General features: G+C 38.2%; 1 protein-coding gene and 2 long non-coding RNA genes across 3 annotated transcripts; 2 read left to right on the forward strand and 1 right to left on the reverse strand.

The window, feature by feature from the left end:
• The first annotated feature begins 1,122 nt into the window (after window positions 1-1,122).
• On the forward strand, window positions 1,123-3,036 carry LOC148284647 (uncharacterized). The gene is made up of 2 exons (XR_015824295.1): window positions 1,123-1,792; window positions 1,862-3,036. It is a non-coding gene; the product is annotated as an uncharacterized LOC148284647 (long non-coding RNA).
• On the reverse strand, window positions 2,814-18,798 carry LOC148284648 (galectin-4-like). Its single transcript, XM_088237085.1, has 8 exons — window positions 18,619-18,798; window positions 16,320-16,408; window positions 13,813-14,020; window positions 12,273-12,404; window positions 11,371-11,497; window positions 9,979-10,049; window positions 4,316-4,351; window positions 2,814-3,378 (listed from the first exon to the last, which is right to left on the reverse strand). Exons 1-8 carry the CDS (start codon window positions 18,628-18,630, stop codon window positions 3,190-3,192), a joined length of 864 nt encoding a protein of 287 aa, XP_088093211.1. The 5' UTR covers window positions 18,631-18,798; the 3' UTR covers window positions 2,814-3,189.
• LOC148284649 (uncharacterized) lies at window positions 4,593-9,961 on the forward strand. Its single transcript, XR_015824297.1, has 2 exons — window positions 4,593-5,876; window positions 9,082-9,961. It is a non-coding gene; the product is annotated as an uncharacterized LOC148284649 (long non-coding RNA).
• Window positions 18,799-18,942: the final 144 nt, after the last annotated feature.

Consider the following 18,942-nt stretch of genomic DNA (forward strand, 5'->3'; position numbering starts at 1 on the left):
TCCACAATTCCTCTTTCTTCTCTAACTCATATAGTGTCCATACGGCTCCACTGTGGAATCATCTCCCATCCACCATCAGAGATGTTACTACATTATCTCTGTTTAAATCACGTCTGAAGAAACATCTCCTTTCTCTTCCTTAATCTCTCCTCCTTTCCTCTTTTTTCCTTTTTCCCATTGAGTAATAGTTTTGATTTAAGGTAATTTATAAACAAATACGTTTATTTCTATTTTTATATATTTTTAACTTTTTAATCTTTTTTTTTTCTATTGAATATGTTCTGTAACTTGAATTATAAAAATAAAACTTTTATTTTATCGGTTGGTTGGAAGAAATTGCCATTTGGCAATAAGCCCGCCAATGTACAAATAACATTATGTACAAAAAGTTAAATAAATAAATACAGTCAATAAAAAATCCTTATTGGTTTGATAGATATATTCTTATTTAATAACAATTCATACAACATTAAAATACATAAATAAATATTCTTTACAAATTAAGCTAAACTTTGAAAATTCAACGCTAAATTCTTATGAGTGTCGGGCGCTTCATTATTAATAAATTAGCGGCTAAAAATGGAATCACAATAAAAATAGGCAGAATGCTGAGGAGGTGAGATCTTTGACTGACCTAGAGAATAAATCCCGTTTTCGATAATATCAAAGAAATATACCCGGGCCTCGATTATGATGGAAATATAAAGACGTCATACCTTCACCTTGACGGTATAGTTGAAGATAAATTCCCTCTAGCGATTATAAAGATATACTACCGACCCCCACCTTCAAGTTTTGGGTGGGTACATCGATATGAAACAAGGGGAAGCGTACGTCACGGTACACATATCTACGTTCTAAAATGACATGGCTTCAAGGTTGTCATAGTTGAAGATAAAAGTCTCCGGACCGACTACAAAGGTATACTGCCGACAAGTTTTGATGTAAGTACATTGGTTTATACGGACGGGTCTAGAACCCCTCGATACGTTTATCTACGCATTAAAAGTGTCAAAAATTGTGTTCCACTGAGCAATTTTTCCTTTAATTATGATTTATTAAAAATTTTAATCGTTTTGATGTTGGCACTTTTTTTTATTAAAAGCCAATTAAAAATATGAGAGAAAAATAAGTAAATTTTGAAGTCAAATTAAATTCCGAAATAGCTGTCAGTTTAATAAAACGAACGCCTAGATGTGAAAATAATGTCGCTAGATTCTGTCCTATTAACAAATAAGAGTATCTCTAAAAAAATAATTTAGTTATTATATTTTTTCCATCTGTTTTACTATTTTTCCGAGTGTATGTATCGAGACGTTATAGGAGCCGGCTTTGTAGTCGATCGGTAGATACATACAGACGATCGTTAAGCGTACCGTCTGGGTGATTTCCAAAAGTCATGCAAAATTCATGTTCAAGCGAGAATTTTTGCTTGAATTGGGATTTATTGGAGTTTATAATCGCTTTGAAGTAAGCACTTTTTATTACACAAGCCTATTTAAAATATGAGAGAAAAATAAGTAAATTTTGAAGTCGAATTAAATTCCGAAATAGCTGTCAGTTTAATAAAACGAACGCCTAGATGTGAAAATAATGTCGCTAGATTATATCCTATTAACAAATAAGAGTATCTAGGCATTAGAAAGTTACCACTCTAAAAAAATAATTTAGTTATTATATTTTTTCCATCTGTTTTACTATCATTCCGAGTGTATGTATTGAGACGTTATAGGAGCCGGCTTTGTAGTCGATCGGTAGATACATACAGACGATCGTTAAGCATACCGTCTAGGTGATTTCCAAAAGTCAATTAACAAATACGAGTATCTTGATGGTGGGGGGTCGGTAGTGTATCTTCTAGGTGATTTCCAAAAGTCAATTAACAAATACGAGTATCTTGATGGTGGGGGGTCGGTAGTGTATCTTCGTAATCGCTGGAGAGAATCGAGGCCCAGGGACTATGAAATATTCTAGTGTAAAAACATGTTTGAAATAAATATTTCATGTCAACTATGCCGGAAATCGAACCTGAGGCTATGGTTTTAAAGTTTTAAACTCCAAATGTGATTCTTCGTCATGCCGTACGTCATTACGCTTATTCATCATCGTCACAAGCTCTGCTATATTTCACGGCGAAATACGGGTGAAAAGATTTACAATGCGAATGTCCATGGAACCAAAAAACGAGAAAGACCGGGAAAGACGTGACATGACCAAATCCAACAAATACTTGAAGGCGGAGACGTGTTTTGAATTTATTTTAATTATTTATATTTACGCCCAATGGGCATTTTTTATTACACATAGAAAATTATCATTAAAAAAGTAGAAAGACACAACGGTATATAGTAGACTCGGTGGGAGTGGAAGCGGAGAGAGGTGTTTATAATTGAATTTGATTCAGTGATCGTTTGAAAGAAGACAACTTGTTATCAAAGCAATCAAGACTGGTATGTTTGTTGGCAGACCGGAGAATTCTGGGCATAGGGGAATGGAAACCATAGTTAGTTCTATGGTTATCGGTATGAAAGAGTCAGTTTTGTCTGAGGTTTCTAGCTGGGATATTTAATTTTATTTAATTGAATTAAAAAAGTAATGAGATGCATAAATGTATGTGGAAGCTTTGGTTGCACATAAAGACATGTTAGTGTGGCGTTCTGTTCTCTCTGCCTACCCCCAACCGGCGTGACGGTTACCGTGTTTTACCGTGTTACCGGTTACAGTGAAATTTATTGTGGGAAAACAGTTTCGAAAAGGGAATGTGGAAGTAGAGACATTTACATTACAATGAAAAAATTCTGAGGATTTTTCCATTTGTTAAAATATTCGTGGTGTAGCGGTCCGCGCGTGTGCCTGCCACGCAAGAGGTCTTAGGTTTGCTTCGAGACACGGTCGACGTGAAATATTTATTTAACTCTAGAATATTTGATAGTCCCTTGAAGCGTACGACTGATCATTTTACCTTCATGTAACAAAAATGATCAAGATACGCTGCGATTGGTGTACCGGTTTAGTGCCCTATGCACCATTAGGTGCGGAAAGGGATTGAAGAAGAGACGTATTCAAAAGTCTATCTTTGTGAGATTCAAAATAGGAAAATTGTTTTCAGGCATTGCCTTACACTCATTCGGACTAACATAGATTATTGGTGCTCGCCGGGTTAAAACGTCTAAGAGTTGAGATTCTCCGCTAGTCGTCTCCTAGCCAGTCGTCGTCGTCGGCCGCCGGCTCTTCGGGGGGGTCGTCGCGGACGGCCGGCCTGTCGGGGGGGCTGTCGCCGCCGGAGAACCCGCCCCCGAGGGCGTACGCCCCCAGGCCGACCCCGGCGAGGGGCACCCCGTACTTCAGCGCCTTCATCCCCATGGAATCCTTGGGTCTCTGCGGGAAACACCACAAGGGAATTTAAAACTCAAAAGATTAATTTTACACGTGAATAATCAGATGGGGTGGTGCGAGTGACAGTTTTAAATAGTGTATTTGTAGCCCAAAATTCATCATTAAAATAATACTCAAGAGTCCCGACATTGCCGACCGAGTAAAAACGATCCCACCATCTCTCGGCATGACATAAAACTTTTAGAGAAGATTATATAGAAGTCTAGGCACCTACAGGGCTTATGACCTGTCATTGGCTGGTTTAAGCGGCCACTTTACACACTGCGTAACATTCACCGTTCTGCCCATATTTGAACATCTATATTCCTTCAATTCTTTCATATGTTGATGTTTGTGAAGTTAAAGAGCTGAAACCCAATTAAACTTCACAAACATCAACAGATGAAAGAATCTACAGGGCTTATGACCTGTCATTGGCTGGTTTAAGCGGCCACTTTACACACTGCGTAACATTCACCATTCTGCCCATATTTGAACATCTATATTCCTGCCATTCTTTCATCTGTTGATGTTTGTGCAGTTAAATTAGGTTTCAGCTCTTTAACTGTGTTTAAAAGTGGGCACTTAAACCAGCCAATGACAGGTCATAAGCCCTGTAGATAAGCCCCTAGACTTCTATATTACCTTCTCTAAAATGTTCTTCATCTATGCTGTAATATGTTAATGTTAACAGCTCCCCAGGGAGTTGAATCCAATCCTTGTCTACAAAAATTTGGACAAACTCAAAATATTGATAAATTTCTTTAAATTAAAAAAAATTAAATATTGTAAAATTACTTATACAATATTTAAAAAAATATTAAATAAAATTTAAATTATTAAAAAAAATTAATTAAAATTAAATTAAAAAAAAAAAAAAAAAAAAAAAATTATTAACTAAATAAATAAAAAATACTGTAAAATCTCTTATACAATATACCTGCTGGGCCATCATGGGCACTCCGCCACCGTAGGCCTGCAAAAAAAACATATATATTAAAATATTATTATTTTACTAAACGTTATTGAATATTTGTATTTAACCACTTACCACTATGTCTACCGGTTTCGAGACGCAACCGTCTCTTCGTCAGTCGCGACATCGAACATTTTTATAACCTAATCGGTGCATGAGGGGTGCCTGCTAAAAGTGTGGCAAGTTGGTTTCGCATTTTTGTGCAACAACTGTGGTGAAGGTGTAAAGTGGGTCTCGCATGTTTTTTTTTTTACATTATTTTTTTTGCACCACAACAGCTACTACAGTGGTGAATTATATCACAGAGCACCCAGGCTTGAGAAAACTCACATTTTCATTTTTGTGTTCTCACCGGGAATCGAACCCGGAACCTCCCAAGCGTGAGTCAAGCGTCTTGATTACTACACCACGGAGGCCGTTGTTGGTTTAATTGGTGTCCTGACGTTTGTTAGATGAAGGTAAGATGATCGGTCTCACGCTTTAGGTGCCAGACCAAGGACTAGGATAAAGTACACGAGTTCAGAAAATAATGGGATTTTATAATTTTGCAGGTTAGGATAGTCCGATTGTCAAATTTAAAATATATATATGTTGGTATACATGCCCCTGAAGTATGCTAAAATTTTTAGCTGTGTTCATTGTTTACTTTGTCGGCGGCAGCTGCTGGGGTTAGACGTGTTCGGCGAGCTCGTCGATTTTCGTCTTAGCGATCCAAAATGCGTCCACTGGGACGATAGAGCCATAGTTTCGACGTTATATCTGTAGCCCTCGATAGTTTATCATTGATTGTCGACAGGTCAGTCCCCGTTTCCCGTGGACGTCAAGGCATCTTCATCTTTCAACGTTATTTTGGAATTTATTACTCTCAAACATTTCAGTTTGCAAGTTTTTAAAAAAGACGAGTGATACTTAGCTAATAATAAAGACAAAAATTGTAATGATTGTCAGAACACAAGCTACGTAGAAATTGTGTAACATTCACTGTGTAACATTCACCATTCTGCCCATATTTGAACATCTATATTCTTTCAATTCTTTCATCTGTTGATGTCTGTTCAAATATGGGCAGAATGTTACAGTGTGTAAAGTGGCCACTTAAACCAGCCATTTACAGGTCATAAGCCCGGTAGATGCCTAGACTTCTAAATTACCTTTTCTTAAATTTTCTTAATTTCTGTTGTAGTATGTTAATTTAAACAGCTCCCCAGGGAGTTGAATCCAGTCCTTGTCTACAAAAATTCAGACAAACTCAAAATGTTGTTGATAAATCCACCTGGTCCATGAAGAAGTATAGAAATTGAAAAAATAACATTTTTAGGCGTTGCCTAGTCTAGTATGTAGGTGAAATAATAATCGAATACAAACTCTGTCGGCTTATGTACAAGTCACTGCGCAACTCTGCTCCGGAATATCTAAGGGATGCGTTCCAGATGAACTAGCTGACAGGCGTCTACGCTTAGATCAGCTACGTCTACAGCGCGAGGAAAAGTTATTATACCTCTACGCAAACAGCGCACTAAATTTAGTGAACGCGCATTTGCGGTCGCAGGCCCTACGGAATGGAATGCTCTCCCAGCAGAGGCGCGAGGCTGTGGGAGTGAAGTGATATTTCGGAAAAAACTTAAAACCCACTTGTTCTCTCAATCATTTGAATAAATCCGTAGCATGTGACAACAAATAAATTATTTTAATTAAATTATAAATTTAAAAGAATAACTATCTAAAGCGCCCTTGAGGTATTTTGTTACGAAAATGGCGCTATATAAGCTATCCATAATAATAATAATTCTTCTTTTACCAGGTAGTTAATTCAACCATGTTTGAGTATGTCCAAATGCTTGCAGACTGGCTGGATTTTCTCCGTAGGGAGTTGTTCATATTTATTTTTATAAATGTAAATAAATATGAACAACTCCCTACGGAGAAAATCCAGCCAGTCTGCAAGCATTTGGACATACTCAAACATTGATAAACGTATTTGTTTATAAATTACCTTTAATCAAAACTATTACTCAATGGGAAAAAGGAAAAAAGAGGAAAAAGGAAAGGAGGAGAGATTAGGAAAGAGAAAGGAGATGTTTCTTCTTATTATGGATGGGACAATTAAAAATAAGACGTTGTCCTGCCCAAATGTTGGCTTGCCTGCTATTACCTTGGAAAAAGACTTTTCATTGATATGCAGGTACCTAGGTACTTGTTTACGATTGAATTCCAAACTGGAAATTATTAATATTTAAATATTGAATTCAATTAGGTACCTAGGTACTTGTTTGTGGTTGAATTCCAAAACAAAAAATAATAAATTTTAAAATATAGAATATCTTTTGCAAATGTCGAACTCGGCTCTTCTCACCAACAGGGGTGCACTTGATTCATGAATGCGATTTTCATAAATGTATTTAATGTCGGCTAGTATTATTTTAGTATTACTAGGAAATAATCTGATTGTTGTTTGTAAACATTCAAAAGCAAACTTTTTTAAACACAAAAAAACAACGTCCATCCATTTTTTTTGTATATGCATTCTCATCGAATGACACCCTAGAAGGTCGATGGAAAAAAAGTTTATGTTTCTAACTTTTTTTTTACAGATTTGATTAAAAATCTTAATATCTACGAATATGCGCAGCGCAAAGATCTACATTTCACTGAAAACCGCTCGTAAATCGGTTAAGCCGTTTAGGAGTTCAGGGACATCACACATACGGAAAAATGATATATTACTCATTAGGAATGTCATTATATCAACTCATTAGTCAACCTAAAACACTTTGTCAATGATCCTTAAGACAAAAATAATTTAATTTAATTTACTTTCATATAATTTTGAATTCTGTATTCATACCTCTGTTTTCTAGAAATACATTTAACTCCTATCTTTACTAAAAGATACCAGTCTCGAAGATGTCGCAAAAGCGAAGAAATCGGTCGCTGGATATTCCAAATTTGCAGGTTAAAGTATCACTCGTCTTTAATTTCTATAATATCATTTTCTTTTTCTTATAGTTCTTTGACATGTTTGCAAATAACTTTATGACGCAGACACAAATGGGCTAATGTTTCTGAGGTTATGTTGACAGATGGCCAAATGATGCACAAATGTAGAGATCCGTGCATTATGTACAGCTGAGGAAGGAGTGCTGTGTTAGTTCGGACAAGTACAGCGAGTGGACGACGGGTAAAGAGATTTACGGCGCGAATGTCGATGGATGCAGAACGCGAGGACGACGTGGCATGACCAAATCCAACCAACGCTCGAAGGTGGACGGGCGTTCGCTGGTTCGGACCAGGCCTGAGTGGCTCGGTGACACGGAGTCCGCGCGAGGCGAGGTATTCCCTCATGTTGGAGCTGGTTCAGAAAACTATCTCTGCATGAGGGAGTATGGTTGTCATCCGAGGCTCTATACCACAGAATTCCTCTCGGGGATACTTAGGACAGCTTGCAACAGGGGATGGATTCACGCTGACCCATTTTTCAGACTTATACGAGGTTTCAACGAAAACTCCGCCATTTTAGAGAGTATCCATTTTTACGGTTGTCTCTGACAGTGTCAACACATACTGTTTTACCTCCCGGCTTCCAGAACCAACCTGCGTCTGTTTATGCCGATTGAAAGAGCAGTCAGGCAGCTGAACATTGTCACATTGGAGATAGACACCTTTCACATCAGTGAAACTATGTTTACGAGGCGAATAATTTGCTATTGGAGAGTATTTTTTATTTTTTATTTTTTGTTTATTTTTCCATACTGTTACATATTATGCATGTATTAAATTACATATTTTATACATTATATTTATTAAACATTAGAAGAGAAAAAGAGAAAAAATACATATTCTAAAAATAAACATAGCCTTAAATTTGGAAAAAATGCCCACAAAGACTTAAACGTCTGAGCGTGGGCCATTCCTTTTTTATTGTTTTTGGTGAATTTTTTGGTACACAAACACAAATATGACAATGCCATTAAAAATCATACAGAAATAACAGGAAAATGACATAAACAATGTAATTAAGACATCAAAGTTTAGAATATGCTTTTGTACGACTCTTTCACAATAGGTGTATATCTGTATTCTCCATGCTGATCCAAGTCCTCAAAGCCGCTTTAAACTTTGGAAGGGATTCTATATTTAGTATTTCCTTGGGTAGGAGATTAAAAGATCTTGGACCAACATGGAAAGAGTGTCTCTGTGCGAACTTAGTTCTGCATCCTGGAACCGACAGTACACTTTCTGATCTGCTACTAGTCCTATTTAAATTATTGCCAAACAATTCCCTATTTTTGTGTACATATTTTAAGCATTGTAATAAATATAACTTTTTTAAATTAAGGAGTCCGCTCTCTATGTACAATTCGTATTGAACCTTAATTAAGTCGAACCATTGCTCGAGGCTCAAGTTTGATAATTTATAATTATTATTATTATGGATAACTTATACAGCGCCATTCTATAGATAAATAAATTTAATTGAAGCTTTTAAATTTGTAATTTAATTAAAACCATTTATTTTGTTGTCACATGCTACGGATTTATTCAAATGATTTAGAGAACAAGTGGGTTTTGAGTTTTTTCCGAAACATCACTTCACTTTCACAGCCTCGCACCTCTGCTGGGAGAGCATTCCATGCCATAGGGCCTGCGACCGCAAATGCGCGTTCACGAATTTAGTGCGCTCATGTATGGAAGTGAAACATGGAACTGGCGGAGAAAGGATGAAAGCCGAGTGAACGCGATCGCGATTGAAATGCGATCTCTTAGACGAATGTGTGGGAAATCAATGTATGACAGGGTTACGAATGATGAAATCAGGCGAGAGTAAATCTGAGCCAAGTATAATTGATAAGATTAAGAAAGGAGCTCTGAGATGGTTCGGTCACGAAGAACGAATGGACGACGAAAGAATGGTAAAACAAGTATATATGGCGAAATGAACGGTAACGTGAGACGAGGACGACCGAGGAAGACGTGGCACGATCAGATAAACCAAAATCTCAAGTCTGGTCATGTCAAAAGCAGGCAGAACCGAAGGGCATGTATGACAAGATGTATGAATGTGGAAGAAGCTGGGAATGTATGCCAGGATAGACGTGTGTGGCGGTCCATTCTCTCTGCCACCCCTATGGAGAATGGCGTGATGGTAGTAGAAGTAGTAGTAGTTTAGCAATTTGGTATAAAAATGGTCTCTTTATAGGTTGCGCTTTTTAGTTCTTCATGTCTCCATGGCGGGAATGGAGTTAATGCACTCCAGGTTGTTGCTCTTGTGTAGACGGAAGTTTTACGTGCAATACTGTCTCGCAGAAAATAAGCATCGTATCCAATAGAAAACGCTGAGTTGCTTTTTGCAGTTGTTGCTCAAGATATTTCAGGAGAAATCGTTACAACTGACTATCTTTTTATCTGACACAGCTATTATATAATCGCATGGCCGTTCGGCCAGAACGGCAAACGAGTTTCCAAATAAATAAAAACAAAATTAAAAAATAATCCTTATTTATTATGGGGCTATTTTAAATCAACTAAAAAGTGGAGTTGTCGACAGAAGGACGCGGGTGTTAGTGAGCTGGGGAATACTGATGAGGGGTCTGAACGGACGATCACAAGGATTAATATGGTGGATGCACCTGCGGTTGCTGCGAGTAGCCCATGTTCGGTGCTCCCCCGTAGCTCAGGGCGGCGTTTTGGGGTAGGTAACCTGGAAATCAAAAACGAGAATTAGCCCGCAGGGCACTGAATGCGGCGTATCTCGACCAGCCGCCATCGCTGGCGTAAGTGATCACTTAAAACACTGTGTGACCTTAACCATTCTGCTTTTACTTTAACATTTGAACACAGGAGATTAAAGTTCTCTATACAGATTTTTCTAAGGCATTTGACAAAGTAGATCATAAAATTCTCAAATATAAATTACATGCCTTGGATAAGAGATTCATTACTCTCATTTATCAAATCGTATCTTACTGGTAGGAAACAAAACGTTCGGATAAATAACTATTTGTCAACCAGCGTTCAGGGTTCCCATTTGACACCCCCGTTTTTTAATTTGTTTATTAATGATGTTCCCAAATCATTCTCTAACTCTTGCTTTTGGCTCTTCGCGGACGACAACACAATTCTCAAAATAATTCAAACTTTACAAGACTGTTTTCTTCTTCAATCAGACATTAACTCTTTTAACCGATGGTGTAAAGTCAATAGATTAGAACTAAATATTAAAAAATGCAAAATAATGTCATTCCATAGAACAAAACAACCGATTTGCTTCGAGTACCTAATACAAAACTCCAAAATTGATGCCGTTAAGTCCGTCAGAGATTTAAGCGTTGCTTAGGACTATAAACTGACATATTGCCTTCATTAACAGAATATCCTCTGATTTTACTCATGTCCGTGCAATCAAAACTCTTTATTGCTCGACTGTTCGCCCTCTTCAAGAATATGCCTCCTAGAATAGTGGGCTGGTCTCCATTCTATGTCAACAGCATAAATCACATTGCGTCAGTCCAACATCGCTTGCTTCGAAAATTAGCGTGGATGCTCGGACTAGAGAGGGGTAATTATTCTTACGCTGAAATAGAGTCAATGTTAAATATTTCTAGTCTACAAAAACGTAGAACTAATATTGACTCCATATATATGTTCGGCATACTAAATGGTATAATCGATGTTCCATCATTACTGGGACAAGTCAAATTCAATATTCCGACTCGTAGATTGAGAAACAATGAAGTACTGTTCATCGATCAGCATAGAACAAGCTATGGCCTTAATTCTCTCGTCGTCGTATTGTTAACTCGAGACAAGATCATCTGGACTTGTTTGGTTGAAGTTTACGAGGATTTAAACGAGCACTAAATAAATAGTCCAGATCTTGTCTCGATGTCCCTTATGTTTGTCAATGCTTCTTTTCTTTATTTTCCAGGGCAGTATTTCACTGTTTCCGAAGTGCAAGACTGATCACCTTACCCGCATGTAAAAGATGATGGAGACACAGTGGAATCGGAGTGAATATTTACCGTGACTGGGGGCGTACTGCTGGGGTTCCCCGTAGGTCGGGGGGGCCATGGGAGGCATGCCCATGGGAGGAGCGGTCCCCATCTGGTTGTACCCCATGGGCGAAGGCTGACCCATGGTGCGTCCCCTCTGAAACACGAGAAAAAACCATGAAAAACGCTCTACATATTAGAAAAACAGGGATGAGAGTAGGCTGAATGCTGTCAAAATGCAATCTCTCGGGAGAATGTGTGGTAAAACTATGTACGATAGACGCACAAACGTCGAGATCCGTACATTATGCAAGGCTGAGATAAGCATTATCGACAAAATCAAGAATGGAGCTCTGCACCGGTTTGGACATGCGGAGCGAATGGACAGCGAAAGAACGGCTAAGCATATTTACAATGCGAATGTTGATGGACACAGAAATAGAGAAAGGCCGAGAAAGACGTGGCATGACCGAATCCAACAAATACTCGAAGATGGGCATGTCAAAAGTCGGAATAATCGGCGCGGGTGCATGAAGAAGCGAGATCTGTATGCAAAGATAGAGTGATGTGGCGTTCTATCCTCTCTGCCTACCCTTACGGGAAAACGGCGTGACAGTTTGCTAATCAAATGGCATGTTTACTTTATATCTTTAAACATTAAAACGACCAATTTAGCTTTGTGATTTTTTCACAAAGTGAAAATGAATGTAGAAGAAGCTGAATGTATGAATGTATGAATGAATGTAGAAGAAGCGAGATCTGTATGCAAAGATAGAGTGATGTGGCGATCTATTCTCTCTGCCTACCCTTACGGGGAAACGGCGTGATGGTATGTTTGTTTCGTTTCTTTCAAAAACCATCACATTGGGTTTGTCGCTTCCCTCGCATGCATCGCAGACCGTTCGTACCAAGAAGCACTTATGCGGGCTTACCTGGTCTTCATTATAGACATCTTCGAAGGCGATCATGGACAGAGTAATATCTCCATCTATGGTCAAATGGGAGACTCTCTGCAGAGCGATTCTATGGCCAAACTCGCAAAAGTGCGTCCCATTTATTGCAATCTAAAAAAACAAATATTTTTATTAGTTATTTATTTATTGACTTTTACAATCGCCCAGGGGGCATTCATTAAAATAATACTCTAATATTTTCTTGTCTCCTCCAATCACTGTTACTTCTGGAGTACCTCAAGGAGCCCACCTTGCTCCATCATTCATCATCATCATCGTTCCATGTCCGCTCCCTAGACCATTATTGAAAAGAGCTGAGTCGCAAAATTGTTTGATGTATAAGGGTTTAAAAATGTACGATGAGATGCCTGAATGTATGAAGAATGAAAAGTGTCTGAAAGAATTTAAAAATAAATGTATAAGTTACTGTAAGGAAATGTAAATATATATAGATGATGTAAATGTACATAATAGTTTATATTAGTTTTAATATAAGCTAACTTAAGAAAAAAAAAAAAAATATGGTATCCACAAAGAGCCTTCGTGCATCTCTATCTATGTCCTCCCAAGTCGTGTTCTCGTTCCGGAGTTCTGAAATAAACTGCCGACAAACAGTCAGCAGTGGACGTCGGGACGTTGAGAACCTGATGCCTTGTAAAAAAGGTCAGCATGGTTAAGGCTCTCGGGCATCCGCAATACATGGCCAAGCCAACCGTATCGCCTCCGCTTGAAGACAGTTGTCACCGGAGTTCGCTGCGTCCGTTCTCTTATTATTTCATTCCTCACAAAGTCAAACCACCGCACACCCAAGATTCTTTTGAGACACCTAATTCAACAATGTTTGATTATGTCCAAACGCTTGCAGACTGGCTGGATTTCCATGAATTACTACCTGGTAAAAGAAGAAGTATAAAAATTGGAAAATTGTTTTCAGGCGTTGCCTAGTAGGTGATTTGGTTCAGCCGGGTGAATCTCACCCGCGTGATAAAGGTTTCAGCTCTTTTATTTCACAAAAGTCAACAGATGGAAGAGTTGAGGAAATGTGGATGTTCAAACATGGGCAGAATGGTGAATGTTACACAGTGTGTAAAGTGGCCACTTAAACCAGCCAAAGACAGGTCATAAGCCCTGTAAATGCCTAGACTTCCATATTCCCTTCTCAAAAACGTTTTCTCTCTCTGTTGAAACAAATTTAAATATAAACAACTCCCTAGGGAGGAAATCCGGCCAGTCTGCAAGCATTTGGACATAATCAAACATTGTTAAAAGAGTCTACTTTATTATTTAATTATTTATGTAAATAGCATAATTCAGATATCGATATTATATAGATATTATCGATGTATACATTGAACAACGATGGTGACATTACACCCAACCGTTTGACTCCTTTAGGGAATGTTATAAAAATTACATTTACTTGATGGACAGTAACTCAAGAGGTTTTACTGTATGTAAGAATGCATAAAAAAAAAACAATAGGCATATAAACGGGAAGGCAGTATGACGCCATCCTCACCTTGTAGCTGTCGGGGGCCACCAGCAGCAGTATCTGGCAGGGCTGCCCGGGGGCGATGGGCAGCCCGCCCGCCGTGTCCTCCGCCCCCCAGCCCCCGGCCTGCAGATGGTTGCGCACGATGACGCGCTCGGCGAAGCGCACGTTGACGTGCAGCGCGATGTCGTCGCGCGGGTTCACGCCCGGCCCGCACTGGAGGTTCACCGCGAACCTGGACGGCGAGGAGTAGTTAGCGAGAGACACACAAATCTTATACAGTAGACCGATCCCAAAGATACACTACCGATCCCCCACCATCAAGTTTTGATGCAAGTACATCGGTTTGTACCGACGGGTCTAGAACTCAATACACATAAAAAGTGTAAAAAATTTTGATCCACCAAGCAATTTGCCTTTAATTACGATTTATTTAAATTTTTAATCTTTCTGAGGTTGGCACTTTTTATCTTAAAAGCCTATTAAAAATGAGAGAAAAATAAGTAAATTTTGAAAAAGAATGTCAGTTTGGAAAACAAACGTCTAGATGCAAAAAATAATGTGGCTAGATTCTGCCCTATTAACATGTAGAAATATCTGGATGTAAAAAATGTTGCCACTATAAAAAATAAATAGTTATTATATTTTTTCCATCTGTTTTACTATCTTCCTGGGTGTACGTATCGAGGCGTCAAAGGAGCCGGCTTTGTAATCGCTCGGTAGATAAATACAGACGATCGTTAAGCATACCGTCTTGGTAATTGTCAAAAGCTATATGAAAATCACGTTCGAGCGAGCATTTTTTGCTTGAATTGGGATTTGTTGGAGTTTATAATCGCTTTGAAGTGGGCACATTTTTCACAGAAGTTTATGTAAAATATAAATGAGAACCATTTTAAAGGAACGCAGACTAATTTTTGGGGGTCATTCATTGGTTTGACGCGATCATATGACGTCGGTAGAACATACCGCGTAGATAGATACACCAACTCATCCGTGTTTCAACAATTAAGGATCTCGGGGTAATCTATGAGAGCAGATTGACTTTTCATGCTCACATCGAGAGAACATGCGACCTTGCACTGAAGATGTTGGGTTTTATTCTCCGAACTGCAAGGGTCTTTGAGAATCCCCGTGCACCCAGAATTTTGTACAACTCATTGGTTCGCTCGAGGCTTGAGAGTGCATCGGCGATATGGAGTCCGCACGAAGCGAGACACTCCCTCATGCTGGAGAGGGTATCTCTACATGAGGGAGTATGGTAGCTATCCGTGGCTCGATCCCGCTGGGTTCCTCTCGGGATGCTTGTGGCCGATAGTTTGCAACTTAGAAGGGATGGGTCTGCACTGACCCATTTTTTCAGACTGTTAACGGAATTCATCGATAACTCGGCCATTTTAGAGAGTATCAATTGTTATGTTCCTGATGGCTATCTTCGACAGCGTCAGCACAGACTGTTTTCCTCCCGGTTTCCAGAACCAACCTGCCTCTGGAAGAGCAGTCGAGCAGCTGAACATTATCACTTTGGAGATAGACACCTTTCACATTAGTGAAACTATGTTTAAGATACTCAAATACTCTTGCTATTAGAGAGTATTATACCTTAATTTATTTATTTATTTATTTATTCACACTCTTTATCAAAATACAATTCCATGTTCACTTTGCCCAGCTAACAAGGGTACATACCCCGTTCCAAGCTAGGCAATTACATTTTAATATATTATAATAGTTAACAAATTAATATAGAGCACAGACAAACAAAATATAAACTTATTCGGATACACATTTCGATTCATATACATACAGACATACACATATATACACACATATATATAAATATACACATATATACACACGTACATACACCCAGGCGCATACACATACATACATTCATAAAAACATAGACAATTTATTTATGCGAAACTTCATGGTTGTCATCTATAAATATATTTTTTTTATATTTTATTTTTGACATCCAGTAAGGTTCTCCAATCCGTGGCATGCATCAACTTTTCTGACTCCCTACGACCAATGTCATGAAAGAGCGAGGTCAACACCTTCCGTAACTTGACAACACTCCCGTCTCTCCACGATTCTGGCAAAAGGTTATGGACCTACGTAATAGTGTTGTCTCGATGCCAGAACAGTGTTGACCCCTTAATTATGTCGAACCATTGCTCAAGGGTTCTTGGTTTGATATAAACTTCCAATTTAACGTCTTAAATCCTTTGTTCTTTGTTATGTTACTTTGTGAATAAATAATTTGAATTTGAAATTTGAATTTGAATAGAGATAGTACAGACGTTTTTTTCATGAAAAAGTGACTCTCACAAATGCTGTTTTTTACGCCAATTTTTAAAATTTTCTATGATCAAATCGCACGAGCAAATCAAAAACTGTTGACTGATTTTGAAAGCTTATGAATAGAGCTTCAAAATGATATGTATTCCATGATTTACGATAGTGCATACACGAGTGTTAACATCTAGTGTCAAATTCCGGTTTTTAAGTTATAGACCCGATAACAATACCTCTGTGCGTTGGGAGGAACATTTCCGTTGATTCGTATCATTTTCCCCGGGGTGGCTCCTCCCTCGATGGGGCCCAGGTACGGGCAGGGCTGCAACAGAACGAGGCCATGCAAAAATAATTTGTCTAGACTATCAAACTAAGCTCTAGGGTTTGTTAGCGGGACATCTAGTGACTTTACTAATACACAACATTATTTTTTTTTGGTATGTGTATTTTTGTACATACACAAATCTGGATTTCTCCCGAGGGGGAGTAGGTATATATTTTTTTATCAATATTCCTACAGAGATGAGGTAGAATTTTTTCAAATTCAGGATTATCGATATTCGAGCGTTTACAGGGCTTATGACCTGTCATTGGCTGGGTTGAGTGGCCACTTTACGTTTTTTAACAACATTCCCCATTCCGCTTATTAGCGAATATCGACACTGGTATCATTTTGATTCTTGATTCTTGTAACTCGGAAGAGTCTTAAATACATAAAATAAAGTAATATGCTAATTAAAAATACTTAACTTCAATATCAATACATACATAGATGGTGCTCCAACACGCTAGTGAATGCTTTCTCATTTAATAAGATATATACAAGAATCAAAATGATACCAGTGTCGATATTCGCTAATAAGCGGAATGGGGAATGTTGTTAAAAAACGTAAAGTGGCCACTCAACCCAGCCAATGACAGGTCATAAGCCCTGTAAACGCTCGAATATCGATAATCCTGAATTTGAAAAAATTCTACCTCATCTCTGTAGGAATATTGATAAAAAAATACTTTACTAATACTTAAACTACTCTCATACATTTTTATTTATATCCCTACAGAGATGAGGTAGAATTTTTTCAAATTCAGGATTATGGATATTCGAGCGTTTACAGGGCTTATGACCTGCCATTGGCTGGGTTAAGTGGCCACTTTAAGTACTGCAACATTCCCCATTCCGCTTATTAGCGAATATCCACACCAGGTAACATTTTTGATTTTTGTATTTATGTTACGAATTTGAGAAACCATTCACAAGCGAGTTGGAGCGCCATCTACTCTCATACACACGTTTGTCTAATAATAATGTCAAAAATTAATAAAATTGAGCGGGAATTTCGTACTCATTATAAAACGAAAAAATACAGACTAAAATGGATACAAAGTCGTTGGGACAATAGGCTTCTTTCCCCCTCGGGCAACTCCACGTGGACCGGGCCGTCTTCTAGGAATTTAGCAAAAACATGTGTTTGCACTTGTGCGACACTGCGACAGTGACTAGTGACTACCGAACATCTACGAAAGCTAGCCTTCGGATATTTTTATCTGTTATGTTATCCATAGTGTTGAAACGGTGCTTTATCTGTTTACTTTTTTATTGTTTACTTTTTAGCACGAATTTTTTACAAATTTACTATTTAGCTCAATGTTTATTTTTGTAAATTTATTGATAATTTTAAGTTGCCAGAATTTCACTCGTCCATGCACTTTGTAGCTGCAAGACGATTAGTAATCTAGCTTCAATAGATAAATGTTATCAACTATCAAATATCCAAATTCAGTAAATGAGGTCTAGAATTCCAACCGTCCATGCGCTCAGTAGCTGCAAGACTTGTTGTTATCTAACTTCTATTTTTATAAATTTGTTTTTTATTTAATTTTTTTTAAATATCACTAAAACTCTAAACTCCATTGTCAAATAAAAAAATAAAAATGTAAATAAGGGCTAGATTTCTTATTGTCTATGCGCTCTGTAGCTGCAAGACGGTACAATAAAATGCTCTAATTTTTACAATTTCCTGCAGAGCTAAAGTTTCTCATTGATAAGATTAAGAAAGGGTTTCTGAAACGGTTCGGTCATGTAGAACGAATGGATGACGAAATAATGGTAAAGCCGAGGAAGACGTGGCATGGTCAGATAAACCAAAATCTTAAGTCTGGTCATGTCAAAAGCAGGCAGAACAGAGGGGCATGTATGACAAGTTGTATGAATGCGGGAGAAGCTAGGGATGTGTCAGGATAGGCGTGTGTGGCGGTCCATCCTCTCCGCCACCCCGAGGAGAAATGGCGTGACCGTGGCCACGGTAGCACGCAGAACGGTGGATACTACGCAGCGCGAAAAGCGGTCACGTAAGCCAGCCAGTGACGGAGCTCACGTGTACCCTGTGACGGCTAGATTCCTAAGATGGACATCTAAATGTCATTTACAAACTAAACATGACTTTAGCAGCGTTTAAAATGTCTTTTAATGCATAATTTGTCTGGGCGTAGCGTACAGAAAATATTTAGATAAATGAGTCAATGGCTACTTACAGGATTGTACATGATTGCGGAGTATTCCGTTAAACTTAGTAATTTAAAAAACACTAAATTATTTGATATAAATTGGAAGTTTTGTGGCCTAAAAAGTATTGGACAACATAACGCAGGTCATAAGACAAGAATTTTCCAATGTTTACATTGCTATTTGCTATTGCTATTCAATCCGACACTAGAAAACATCAAGAAATTCCGAAGCAATTGCGACAAACTTATAAAAAAGTCCAACCATAATCTCTGTAAACTTCAACTAATCATACGGTTCGCGAGAACTTTTTACTACAATCCCTGCGCAATTTCACAAAGCATAGATAAATG

The sequence above is a fragment of the Micrasema longulum genome, unplaced genomic scaffold (genome assembly GCF_059751315.1).
Source record: "Micrasema longulum isolate JH-2025_06_02 unplaced genomic scaffold, ASM5975131v1 h1tg000100l, whole genome shotgun sequence".
Classification (NCBI taxonomy): domain Eukaryota; kingdom Metazoa; phylum Arthropoda; class Insecta; order Trichoptera; family Brachycentridae; genus Micrasema; species Micrasema longulum.